Source organism: Diabrotica virgifera, chromosome 4 (assembly GCF_917563875.1).
Source record: "Diabrotica virgifera virgifera chromosome 4, PGI_DIABVI_V3a".
Lineage (NCBI taxonomy): Eukaryota > Metazoa > Arthropoda > Insecta > Coleoptera > Chrysomelidae > Diabrotica > Diabrotica virgifera.
The window spans coordinates 249,913,394-249,926,332 of NC_065446.1; the positions used below are offsets into that span (position 1 = coordinate 249,913,394).

The window sequence follows — 12,939 nt, forward strand, 5'->3', positions numbered from 1 at the left end:
ATTTTTGGTCCCAGAATATGTGATTTAATTTATGATCTGTATTTTTGTTACACCCTGTATATTAACGTTGTTTGTATCCCCTTTATTTGACTTAATTCGTGCTGATGAGTCCTTCATTGTCATTCTAGTGAGTCTTATTAACTTTGCTTGTATTTCTATCGGTTTCATTTCTCTTAATAAATTATTGTCTGTATATGCTGCCGAAGGTCTGTAAGTCGATAAACAATATGTGAATTTATATGTGGTGTTCGTAGCTTTTTCCTATAGTTTGCGTTAGTATGTGTATTGCAGCTATTGTTGATCTCCCTTCTTTAAATCCCTGTTGATACAAACTGTTGTCGAACAAACGAATTAATTTTAAAACATCGCGACGTTATATTAAAATTTACACTGGTTAATTGCAAATCAAATGTCTCAGTTCGGTGCAGTCGAGCAAATGATTTAAATATGAAACATCGCGACGTTGTTTTGAAATATACACAGGTTATAGATTTGGGCGTCGAAACGTTAATAAAAATGATTTTTTAATAATATTGTGGCTTATTTCCCATTATAAATAGTTAAAATTGTAAAAATGACACAAGAAAATAGCTTCAGAACAACATACACAGGTTAATTGCAAATCCACAATCAAACTTATTGCATTGAAAGTTCCGATGTTCCGAAAAAAGATTTCCAATAGTGTATATAAATTCTAGATAGGTAATTACGTGTGTGTTCTTATACATCTCTGTTATTTCTATTATTATCTGCCATTTCTTCATTTTTTGCATATGTCTCTTGACTGGTTTAATATAAATCCGTAATAGTATATTACATACCTAGCGGGAAAATACTCTATTTCAGCCGAGCGGCAAGGTAGTTTGTAAAACTACAGACGCGAGGCTAGAATGAGTTCCCGCGAGGTTTGTATACTATTTTACTCACAATCGGTTAGTAGTTTATGGATTTCTAACACTCAAAATCTACCAATAATAATTTCGTTTCAAATATCTGTATCCATTTTCATTATGTGATAAGATGAATTATTTTAAGTAACCTGTGAGATCGTTGCTAGGTAACAAAACAAGTTTGTTGAATCTGACATTTAGGCGATACATGACGCCATTAATTGTACATATAATCAAATTGTGTTTATTTTACAAAAATGTCTGATAGTGAATTTGAATGTACGCCACCAGAACTGCGGATAGCTGCAGAGAGAGCTACTGAAGGAATAATTCCTGAAAAAAGCAGGGAGAGGTATGAAAACACCTATGAACTATACAGTAAATGGTGCGTGGCTAAAGGTGTGCAGCATACCTCTGAGACGGGACTTCTTGCTTATTTTTGTGAAATAAGCAAACAAAATAAAGCCTCCACATTATGGTCAAGATATTCGATGTTGCGAGCCGTATTAAACTTTAGGCATAATGTTGATATTAGTAAATACGCAAAATAGAAAAGTGACAGATGCTAGCCGGGAAAGTACTTTCCCGGCTAGCTGGGAAAGTAAAGTAAGTAATAAGTCGCTTCCTGATTACTTCAAAGGTTAGAAATCCATAAATTACTAACCGATTGTGAGTAAAATGTTTTTCCCAATATTTTTTGTTTATTCTTATGGTTGTTTTTTTTTGGTACGATATTGTTGTTTTATATATTCGATCAGTCTCTTGTTGTCCTTGTTATTTATTTCTATCTATTTCATTTGTTCAGAGATCCATGGCTCTTTCTTTCTTCTATAGAGTTTAGTGACTTCTTGCTTTTCTGTTCAGTATTTTTCTAGTTGTTTCTACCTTCCAATCTCTAGCTATTGTATTTTGTGACATTCTTCTGTAAACCATGACTTCGATTTTTAACATCGACTTATTGTCGACATTGTTGTAGCCGAAATGGCTTAATTTTTGTAATGCTAAGGTCATTCGACCTAACTATGTAGCTAGTTCCAACTACTTTGTATCTGAAGTTTCAACCTGATGATGGACTGATTAGTCCGAAAACGTTTGTTGTTTTGTACTAGTGATGTACCCACTTTAATCCAACTTGGATCTTTTTAGAAAAATTTTAATAAATTTATATACCATCTACCTACAGGGGAAGTTTTACCCAACAAACATTTTAAGTTGATTTAACGTTTCATCAGCTAATTTTAGAAGCTTGCATGTTGAACAAAGGTAGTCGATTAGTTTGTTTATGCATCTGTTCAGATTCTAAACAGGCGAAAAAGGAGAAGATAATCAGCTTAAAGCTGAATAAAGTAGCATTTATTAGCGCTTCTTCAACTTTTATATGGCTATTCATATTGCTACTGTACCACTTCTGCAAAATGAAGAAATACTTATTCAGTTTCTAAACAGCTTTACTTTCAGCCTTTGTTCAGCTGCTTTTGACCAATTTTCACGTGTTATATAATTTGTTTCCTTGCTGAAAAGTAGCTTTTGCAGATATTATACAGTCTATTTTTCAACTCTTCTTCAGCTTTTTATAAATAAAACAAAAATGTTTTTTTTTATATATTTATTACGATTTATTATCGACATTAGCTTTCTTTTAACTTCAATTTCACACTTATTTTATTATTTTATTTAAAATCGTAATACTTACTTTTTTTATTTTATAGTGTCTTCTGTGCGATTTGAACCTGCTACCTCTCGATCCATATATCACTGCCTATCCCACTGAGCTAATCTGGCACTTACCAAAAATGTGTATTTTATTGTATAAATGAAATGCTTTGGAAGCTGAACAACAGCTGAAATAAATTTGAAGAAGCGCTGTTTATTTGTCGAACAAAAGCTGAAAATAATTATCGGAATTTTAGTTGAATAACTTCTGAATACTTTCTGCAAAAGTAAACAACGCCACATTCACTAAATTTTAGCTGAATTGAGATTGATTATTAGCAGAACAAAACACTCCTGGGATTTACCGCGAAAATACTGTCTTGTCTGTAAACGGAGATCAAAATTTATTTGGTTTTCCTATTTTTATAGTGATTTTTGCGTAAGTTTTAAGTCAAAATGAATAGGTGTAATCCAGGTAAGTACGTTGTTTATTATTTATTCTTTAAGTATACAAAGTGTTTGTAAAAATGGATATTAATAATTATCAATATTATACATTTAAAAAAAGTTAGGTTAATTATTTTTTTACATTTAGTATTAAACTTATTAAATTATGAAATATTTTGGTCTTAAATAATTAGAATAAACCTGGGATATATTTATTTATATAAGGAGACTGATATTAACAAACTACTAATAAGTTACAAATCTTCTAATTAAAATAATGGGTAAATAAAAAGTATACTTTTATTATTATAAGAACGTAATATGAGTTGCCTATGCATTGGATGAAATTTAAAACTTCTTTTTTTCTACTTATGTACCTATGTAATATTGTAGTTAATATTTGAAATTTTAATTAGTTTAATTTATTACAGAACCCCATTTTAAAATCGTTGAGACGATAGAAGCTGGAAGGTCGGTCTTAACTGTTGTTCCACACAAGTGGATAAAAAACAAAATTTTATTTTGGCCACCAAAAAACGTGAAAAATCTGATAAAGGATGTCAATTCTACTCCAGACATTACGTGGAATAAAATAATATGTCGCATCAAAAGAAATTATTATAAAAATCGCATTGCAGCTGAAACTGAACTTTTAAAAATGTCGGGAGGTTCGGCAACGTCTTCAACTGATTCCGAGGTTTTAGGAGAAATGAAAGAAAAAAATAAAGTAAGAAACACAAAAAAGGTCACTAGTCAACAAAATTTTGAAACTCTGTTTGCATCATCATCGTCAAAATTTTGTTCGTTTCAACCAATCATACCGGAAGAAACTCCTGAGCCTGTTGTTGAAAGCGAAAATATAATTTTGGAAACCAATTTTTCGGATGAGGCAATTATTTCTCCTGAAGCAATTGCAAATGCGCAGTTTTTAAATGTCATCGAACAGGTAAGTTTTTATTGGAAACATTTAAAATTATTACTTTAATTACTTTTTTTTTGCACCCTTAATTATAAGCCTTTGATTGGAGAAGAAAGTAAAAACGACATTATTAACAAGTTGAATGACATTGAGCAAAAATTTAATCAGTTTAAAAATGATATAACAGAGAGCGTAAAAGATATGTTGGTGAAGGCAGTTGCGGCAATTAAATCAGATTTTGATGCCAAATTATTGTCAGCAATGCAGAATTTTAAAAACAATCATCAGGATGATGACAATATTCAATTTGAATTTCATGCCGTTTCAACCTCACAGGAGTTAAGTCAATTAGAGGAAAATCTCAAAGATCCAAATTATGAAAAGAAAGTAGTAAGTTATATTATTTCAGTTTTCATTTAATCTTTTAAATTTAATGTTGATACTGTTTTCTAGAGAAATTATTTTAAAAAAATTATTGGTAATATTCCTGATACTAGTAATGGTTTGGATACCTGCTATAGTATTGTAGATTATTTTTTTGAGAAAAAATTTATGGTGCAGTGTTCGTGGACGGGAGGAAGTAGAAGCAACACTGAAAAATGTTGTATTAAAAATTGCAAAAATATTTTAGAAGTGTTTTTTACAATAGTCCAAAGTTCCAATAAAGATTTTTCGAAGGCTTTGTTGAAAAAATTTATAATTGGAATTACAAGAAATGCAAAGAAGCGTAGTTTAACTGGAGGCATCCGCCAATCTTCAATACATAGAAGAAAAAAATCAATGGTTAAAAAACAACGTTTAAGTGGAAAAAGAAAAGGTGTTGCTCAAAGACAAGGTAAAGGTACCTATATTAAAAAAATGTATAACATAAAAATTATTATTTCAGGCGAAAATGAAATTTTTTATGAAAATGAGCAATCATTTAATGAAGAAAAAGAATATGATGAAGATAACGATGAATATGGTATGGAAAAATATGAAGCTGACGGTGAAGATGCTATAATAGAACATGACGAGGTTGAAGAGGAAGATAATAATGATACAGACACGGACTAAAAGAACATTTTTATTAAAAAAACTTTTTAATTTACATTCAAGTTTTGTTTATTTTTAATAGTGTGTAGAAGAGGAATAAAAACAATTTTACTTTCATTGTATTTTATAACAACCATTTTACAAACAACATTCTCTAGCAAATAAAGTTTCATATTATTTAAATTTGTAATGTTGCAAATATATATGTGTAAATTTGATGATCGAATGGGATAACTAAAGAAATCTTCTTTTTTCTTAACAGATTTTCCATGTATGAATATTTTACCACCTTTTTCTGATGCAGAATTCATTTGAACAATGTCATTGTCATTTGTTAAAAACCATGAATTTTTGAAAACATTACTTAAACAAAAATTATGAGAATAAATGTAGCACTTGATAACATTCCCCCTTTTCTTAATTTCTGGCTGTAAACTTGTCTTTTTTGTATCATTGCTCAATATTAAATTTCTTTCGCCAATTCTATTAACAATTTGCTGCAAACTGTTATTTCCTTGGCGCAATAATTTTTTTAGTTGAAATAATGTATTCTCAAATGGGTACGTAGATATTGTAAAAAGTTGTCCAAATCTATTAACATCATCAACCACATGTTCTAAGTTATGAATGTTGCTTGTAATAAATTGTACGCCATAAATAATCTTAAAATCATCTATATATTTTTCAAACATTAATTGGGCAACCGAACGATTTTCAGCATACATGTCAGAAGAACATATTCTAACAGCAACAAAAAGAAGTAAAAAATGTTTATAAACGTCAGTGTTCAACACATCTTTTAAAATAACAATTCCAATATAATTAAGAAAATTGCGCCATTCTACTCCTTTCCAGTATGCCAGGCAATCTAATCCTCTTGTGGAACGATGAATTTCAGATGGAAGTTTCACAGATATTAAATGTTTGGAGATCCTCTCAATATCACGAGCACATAGCTTACTTGAGAAACCCATAGAACCATCTTTCCATCCTGTTAGACAACGCTTCATCACACCTAGCTCTAAAAGATGTAGTTCATCTGCTACTATAAAATCCTGCACCATGTCAACTTCGGAAATTTTCAAAATTGGTGACTCTTGCCCTTTATGGTGCTTACCATAATGTTTACTTCTGAATTTTGCATCAGTTCTAAGAGGACATTTTATATCAGGAAATACAACAGTTCGAGAAAGATAAGAATATTCGCCTTCAGTAGTGCATTTAAGGCATCCATTAATCCCATTGAAATTGACTACACCTGTAAAATAAACTAGTCAATTTAAGCAATAATTAAAAAAAACAGATACCTTTAATAAATGCCCGTGCAGGTGAATCGCAGATAAAGCATCTAATTTTTATGTGAATCATATGCCCATTAACACAGAGTCCATTTGATTGCAGCCGCTTAACATCCTCAACAAAAGGCTCCAAAAATTCATTTATATCTAGAGGCTTGTTATTTCCATGGAAAATGCCAACAATCATAGGTTGTATATCAGGCATTTCATATATGCTACATAAAATTGGCCAAAACTGACGTTTGGAACTATTATATATTGGCAACCGATCTATATTTACATTGAGCTGTATTAACATGTCTTTTGACAAGTTTTTAAAAGTGTTCGTTAGACAAACGTCAAGACCTTGATGCCAATATTCTCCACCCTGTATAACTTTACAACTTTTTTTCGTATTTTTTGGCGTTTTTAATAATGTTCTAGCATCGATAAATAAACTAGAATCATACTGTCTCTTGATTATTTGTAGGAGATCTTTTAGAGCTGCATGTGTAATATTATGTCGGATTGCCCAATTTCCTAATTCGGTACTTGAACAAGGCAATAATTGCGTTTCAGTATCTTCTGTTTTAAAAATGTCTTCATCAATAAACTGGTCACCATCATCTGATGTTTCACTGGTTTCCATTAGATTATCGTCAAGATCACTTGATGTGCTAGAAATACACTCCTGTTCTTTAGAACCTATGTAACAAATTATTTTTTATTTAAAATATACTCACAAAATTAAAACAAAATTACCTGATCCTGATGCTGTGTCGTTAGCTTTTGAATGAGAAGAAACACTACTTGGTGCATATAGATTTTTTAAAAACTCTTCATAATTTGAACGGTTTACCTTTAATTTTCGGTAATAATGGCCAGATTTTTTTATTTTTTTAAAATTTTGAATTGATTTTTTATCCATATTTTTTAAATATTAAGTAAAGCACAGTGTATATCTTTTATCTAAATAATTAAAATTATATAGCAAATATAAGCAATTGTATAATACTTAATAATCATCAGCTGCAGAAGCCATTTTTCATCGAACTTAAGTATACACCTTTTGCAACGAATATGAACGATTTAATTAAATTAAAGCTCCTTTTCAGCTTTATATCAGCTTTTATAAAGTTGCTGATTAAAAGTACTTACAAAAGTTCTGGACAAGCACTATTTCAGCCCAGAATATAACTGAATAGAGAAGGTTGAATAATGTATTATGAACTGACTTAAATAGCGCTTCCCCAGCCTCTTGTTCAGTTTTTTTTACATTGTTGATCAAAAGTAGACAAAAATTCTGCAGCAGCGCTAGTTCAGCTTAGCATTCAGCTGAATAAGATATGCTGAATACTATAATACAAAGTGCCTTAAATAGCGCTTCTCCAGTCTAATATTCAGCTTAAGTCAATTGGCTGCAAAAGGGCTTACAAATAATCTGAAGCAGTGTTTGTTCGACATATTAAACAGCAAAATAGCTTAAACAGCCTTTGTCACTTTTATGCGACTACTAATCAGCTGCAGTACTCAGTATTTAGCTTGACCAGCTATTATATGTTTGTTGGGTACTTCCTTAGTAAGACTTCGATTTTTGTTTTCTTGTGGTTCTATTATTTATTCTGCAGTTCCTATTATGCTGTATTTATGTTTTTCTTCTTATCTTATTCTTTAAGTACCGTGCCCAAATTTTTAGGCGTGGGTAGCTTCCATAACAATTTGCCGATATCGTTCTCGATCTTGTGCGGCATGTAACAATTGATCTGCTGATAAGCTGCATCATTTCATTGATGAAGGTTTCGGAGCCATGAATATTTCTTTCGACCAATTCCTCTTTTTCCGTCGATCTTTCCATTGAGTATTAACTGCAGCATCCTGTATCTGCTACCTCTCATTATATGCCCCAGATATTCAAGTTTCCTCTTTTTTATCATCTTCTTTAAGTCACCTTCGCCTTGACCTACTCTGTTTAAGACTTCTCTGTTAGAAATGCTTTGAACCCAAGATATTCTGAGCATTCTACGATATGACCACATGTCAAAGGCTTCTAATTTGTTCATCATGTTAACCTTCATGATCCAGGTTTCACATCCATATAGTAATACAGGATACACATAACATTTTAGGAACTTGATTCTTAGTTGTAAATTCAGCTGAGAGTTGCTCAGAATATATCTAAGTTTCATAAATGCTCCTCTTGCAATTTCTATACGAGTTTTAATTTCTTTATCCGGATTTAGTGTCTCGTTTATCCAACATCCTAGGTATTTCAAATGGTTAACTTTTGTTATTAATTCATCACTTAGTTCATCAATTAGTTGCATAGGGCCGACGTCTAGTTTACTAACCACAAGTAACTTTGTCTTTGTTGCATTTATGTTAAGTCCGTTATTGGAGATTGGAGCATTCTCTAGTGACTCGATCAATAAGGAATTGAAGATCTTCGATATTTTCAGCCATGATCGCGGTGTCGTCTGCATATCTGATGTTGTTAATAGTTTCTCCCCCGATGCGAACTCCACATTGTCCTTCCAAGGCTTCATTAAAAATTATTTCTGAGTATACGTTAAACAAAGTTGGGGATAACACACAACCCTGTCTGACACCTCTTTGAATGCAAATTTTGTCTGTTTCTTTGCCGTCTACCAGAACAGAAGCTTCTTGATTCCAATATAGATGTTGTAAAAGTCTCAGATCTTTATCATCTATTCCAATCATTTCTAGATATTCAAACAACCTATCATGTTGAACTCTATCAAACGCCTTCTCAAAATCTATAAAGCAGACGTAAATTGGTTTCTGTACTTCCCATGATCGTTGAAGTAATGTTAACATTGAGAACAAAGCTTCCCTTGTTCCCAATCCTTCTCTGAAACCGAATTGTTTGTTTCCCATTGTCTCTTCACATTTCTGCTTGATTCTATTAAGAATTATCTTAAGAAGTAGCTTGAGAGAGTGGCTCATGAGACTAATTAGTCTAAAGTCTTTACATGATGATGTATTAGGTTTTTTTGGGAGTGGAATAAATGTAGACTCCAACCATATCTGTGGCATCATTCCAGTCTCGTATACATGGTTATAAATGTTTGTTAATTGTGAGACATTATCGTCATCCAGAAGTTTGAGCCAGTCTGATGGTATTTGATCAGGGCCTGGAGATTTCCCATTTTTGCTCTGTTTGATGGCTTTCTCTACTTCCGCCTTTAAAATACTAGGACCAGTATTCGTATACTTTGTGGTGTTAAGTGGTGGCCTCGTATCCAGGAAGAGCTCTTTTATATAGTTAGTCCATTCTTCCTTTTTTTCATCCAAGTCGAGAATTATGTTACCTTTGGAGTTTCTCATAAAGTGAGGAGTTCTTTTTCTCTGAGTGTAGGTAATTTCTTTAAGCTTTTTATGTATATTAAACTCGTCATGTTTTCTTTGTAGTTCTTCCATTTCACGACATCTTTGTTCCATCCAGTCCTCTTTTGCTCGCTTAACCTCGTATCTTATTTGTCGATATATCTCTCTATACCGAATCTCGTCTTTGTTTTTCCAATTTCTTCTTTGTTGAATAAGGTCTAGTATTTTATCGGTCATCCAATCCTTTTTCTTTATTGGGTCTTTTTTTGGTTTCAAAACTTCGTTTGCTATGGTGACCATGGCGGAATTCATGATATCTAGATTTTGACCGATATTTTCTTGTTCAGATCTTTCTAACTGTTTTTTAATCTCACGATTTATCTTATTTCCGAACTCATCTGCTATTACGGCATTTCTTAGGAGTCGAGTATTAGGTTTCTTCTGCGTTGTGGGGGCTTTTATTCTTTTTAGTTTTAGTTTGAATCCAGCACAGAGCAGATTATGGTTAGTTGCTGCGTCTGCACTTGGGTATGTTTTTGCAGATGTAATACTGTTTCTAAACCGTCTATTAATGATAATGTAGTCAATTTGATTTCTTCTTATACTGCAATTCTTCTGTTGTTTTATTTCTTGTGTTTTCAATTTATCTATGTTCCATTTCATTATTTTTCTTTCCTTGCTAATATTTATTTTGGATATTTCTTCTTTAATTTTGCTATTAGTAGTAGGTGATGAGTTGGCTTTTCTATAAGATCTCACATCTTGTACTCTTTGTGTCTACTTTTTTGAAATTAATACATGCTCTTTATTATTGCCATCCTTTCTTCCCTGTATCATCCATGTTATCTGGTGTTTTCTTTTGTGTGCATGTTTTGTACTGACTATAATATATATGTGTTTGTTGAGGATGCTAGGTTGCAGATTTTTCCTCTATCGTTTGTGACTTCATGTATGGTTGTTTGCACACCATATTTTTTATTTCGGTTGTTATAATCTTCCCTTCCCGCTGGACTATTATATATGTACCAAAATAAAAAAAAATATTGGTATAATTTCAAACATTTTTATTAGATAAATATAATTTGGTTCATCCTTTTAATCAGAATATACCTATTCTAATTAACAATAAATCCTCTCTTATCGGCAAATAGAGTAATAATCTGTAATGTATCACGTCACTCAAATATTCCTTAGTAAAATACGCATATTTGAAATGGTGATTAATAGTAATCTCTTAAGTCAGATGTAAATCAAATATGTGACTGATATCACCAATCAGATAACTGAATAATCCTTTTCTTATCCCCAATGTGAAGGTATAGCCATATTAAAACACACAGTATTGGTAAAACTTTTTATTAATTACATTATTTTTATCTTAAATCAACAGTGAACTCAAACAGGGTGATGCGTTATCTCCACTACTTTTTAACCTTGTATTAGAGAAAGCCATGAGGTCGGCCGAAATAAAAACAGAATTGCTATTGGTTCAAGATCCCAAGCTAGTTATTACTAGCATACCCAAATGACATTGATATCGTTGGAGACTCCATCCTATCTATAAAAGACATTTTCAACAAGGTGGAAGGAGCAACAAGCGAAGTAGGGCTGAGGATTAATGAACAGAAAACGAAATATATGTGTATAAATAGAACGACACGAAGATACAGGATAGGACAAAATGTGACGGTCAACACCTTCAATTTCGAAAAAGTACAACGTTTTAATTATCTGGGGGCCGTAATCACAGCTGATAACGATGATACTAAAGAAATAAAAGACATAATCCAATCGGCAAATCACTGTCTATTCGCACTGGATAAGCTTATAAAATAAAAAAATTTTTACAAAAACTTCCAAGATTTAAATCTATAAATCCATCGTCAGACCTGTCCAGAACATATTATGGATGCGAAACGTCAACCATGACGAAAGCAAATGAAGAGAAGCTCAGACGTTTTGAACGAAAAATACTTTTCGGACCTCACCACGACATTAACACCAACCAGTATAGGATCAGAACCAATATCGAATTAAAATCAGTCTACTATGACGCTGATATTGTCCAATAAATTAAATCACAGCGTCTAAGATGGGCAGGTTACGTGCACAGACTTCATAACGAGATACTTGTAAGACTGTTATGGGAGGAGATTCCTAAAGGCAAAAGACCACTCGGACGTCTCAGATCCCAGAATGCGATGGAGAGATAACATCGAAGCAGATCTCTACAAAATGAACATTCCATTTGACTCTAGGTTGATGGCAGACCGAATAAATTGGAAAAAAGTTGTACAGTCAGCCAGGACCCACCCAGGGTTGTAGAGCTACGTGATGATGATGATGATGATGATTATTTTATCTTACTTAGACAGAAACAGCAATACGCACAGAAGCGTGAAGAGTGGCGAAATATGGGAGAGACCTATCTCCAGCAGTGGACAGAAGAGGTTGCATGATGATGATGAGACAGAAACAGAGATAGACTGTATTATTGTACACGTTAGTGAAAGATACAAATTTGTCACTTCCTCTAACAATAATAATAATTGTTAAATAGTATGCTACACTGTCTATTAATTCTATTTCCAATTAAGTAGTTCTTTTATTTTCTTGTAGAGAAGTTTGTCATCGTGTTTTTCTGAAAGTCTCCTATCTCTTCACATGCTTCTGGAAGCCACTTCTCCTTTGCCTCTATTATCTTTCTTCTTATTTGTTTGTGAATTTATTTATATTTACTTTTATCTTTATTATTGTATTGTCTTTTCAAATACATCAATATTTTTCTAATATTTCATCTTCTCCATCATGGCAATTAGCACTTTCGATAACGCTGCTCTAAAGAGATCAGCAGAAGTAGAAGTGCAGTTAAACCAAACTCTCAAATTGTTTAACCAAGAGATGCGTCTTCTTCCACGACTCCTTCTACCCTGTATTCTTCCTTGTATTATTAATTGCAACAAGTTATAACGTTCGCCCCTCATGACATGTCCCAGATATTGCAGTTTTCTAACTTTATTTGTATTTAAAACCTCTCTTTTCCCATTCTTTTCAATACCGCAACATTCGTGACTCTATCCACCCAACTTATTCTTAATATCCTTCTGTAGGCCCATAACTCGAAGGCTTCTAATCTGTTCGATACATCTTTCTTTAATGTCCAAGCCTCCAACCCATAAAATAGTACGGAGAACACGTAGCATCTCAGAAGTCTTATCTTTAAAGAAATAATTGTAATGTCCCTGCTACAGAATACTTTTTTCAATTTGTTGAAAGCATTACTTTCCTGTCCCATTCTTGCTTTAATCTCTTCTGTGTATTCATTATTTTCATTAATTATAATTGTACCCAGATATTGATATTTTTCAACATT

At 32.3% G+C, this 12,939-nt stretch overlaps 2 protein-coding genes across 2 annotated transcripts; one reads left to right on the top strand and one right to left on the bottom strand.

The window, feature by feature from the left end:
* Positions 1 to 1,147: 1,147 nt before the first annotated feature.
* LOC126883841 (uncharacterized) lies at positions 1,148 to 5,061 on the top strand. The gene is made up of 5 exons (XM_050649517.1): positions 1,148 to 1,268; positions 3,629 to 3,936; positions 4,006 to 4,299; positions 4,363 to 4,744; positions 4,796 to 5,061. Exons 1-5 carry the CDS (start codon positions 1,148 to 1,150, stop codon positions 4,963 to 4,965), a joined length of 1,275 nt encoding a protein of 424 aa, XP_050505474.1. The 3' UTR covers positions 4,966 to 5,061.
* LOC114331222 (uncharacterized) lies at positions 4,992 to 6,485 on the bottom strand. The gene is made up of 2 exons (XM_028280715.2): positions 6,252 to 6,485; positions 4,992 to 6,202 (listed from the first exon to the last, which is right to left on the bottom strand). The coding sequence occupies exons 1-2, from the start codon at positions 6,445 to 6,447 to the stop codon at positions 4,992 to 4,994; spliced, it is 1,407 nt and encodes a 468-aa protein (XP_028136516.2). The 5' UTR covers positions 6,448 to 6,485.
* Positions 6,486 to 12,939: the final 6,454 nt, after the last annotated feature.

Excerpts from the sequence above, each read along its gene's own strand:
- LOC126883841 (XM_050649517.1), top strand. The coding sequence starts at position 1,148 with ATGTCTGATAGTGAATTTGAATGTACGCCACCAGAACTGCGGATAGCT. Across the intron at positions 1,269-3,628 it reads AAACACCTATGAACTATACA|CTGAAACTGAACTTTTAAAA; the intron begins GTAAATGGTGCG and ends ATCGCATTGCAG. Across the intron at positions 3,937-4,005 it reads TTTTAAATGTCATCGAACAG|CCTTTGATTGGAGAAGAAAG; the intron begins GTAAGTTTTTAT and ends CTTAATTATAAG.
- LOC114331222 (XM_028280715.2), bottom strand. The coding sequence starts at position 6,447 with ATGCCTGATATACAACCTATGATTGTTGGCATTTTCCATGGAAATAAC. Across the intron at positions 6,203-6,251 it reads TGCACGGGCATTTATTAAAG|GTGTAGTCAATTTCAATGGG; the intron begins GTATCTGTTTTT and ends TTTATTTTACAG.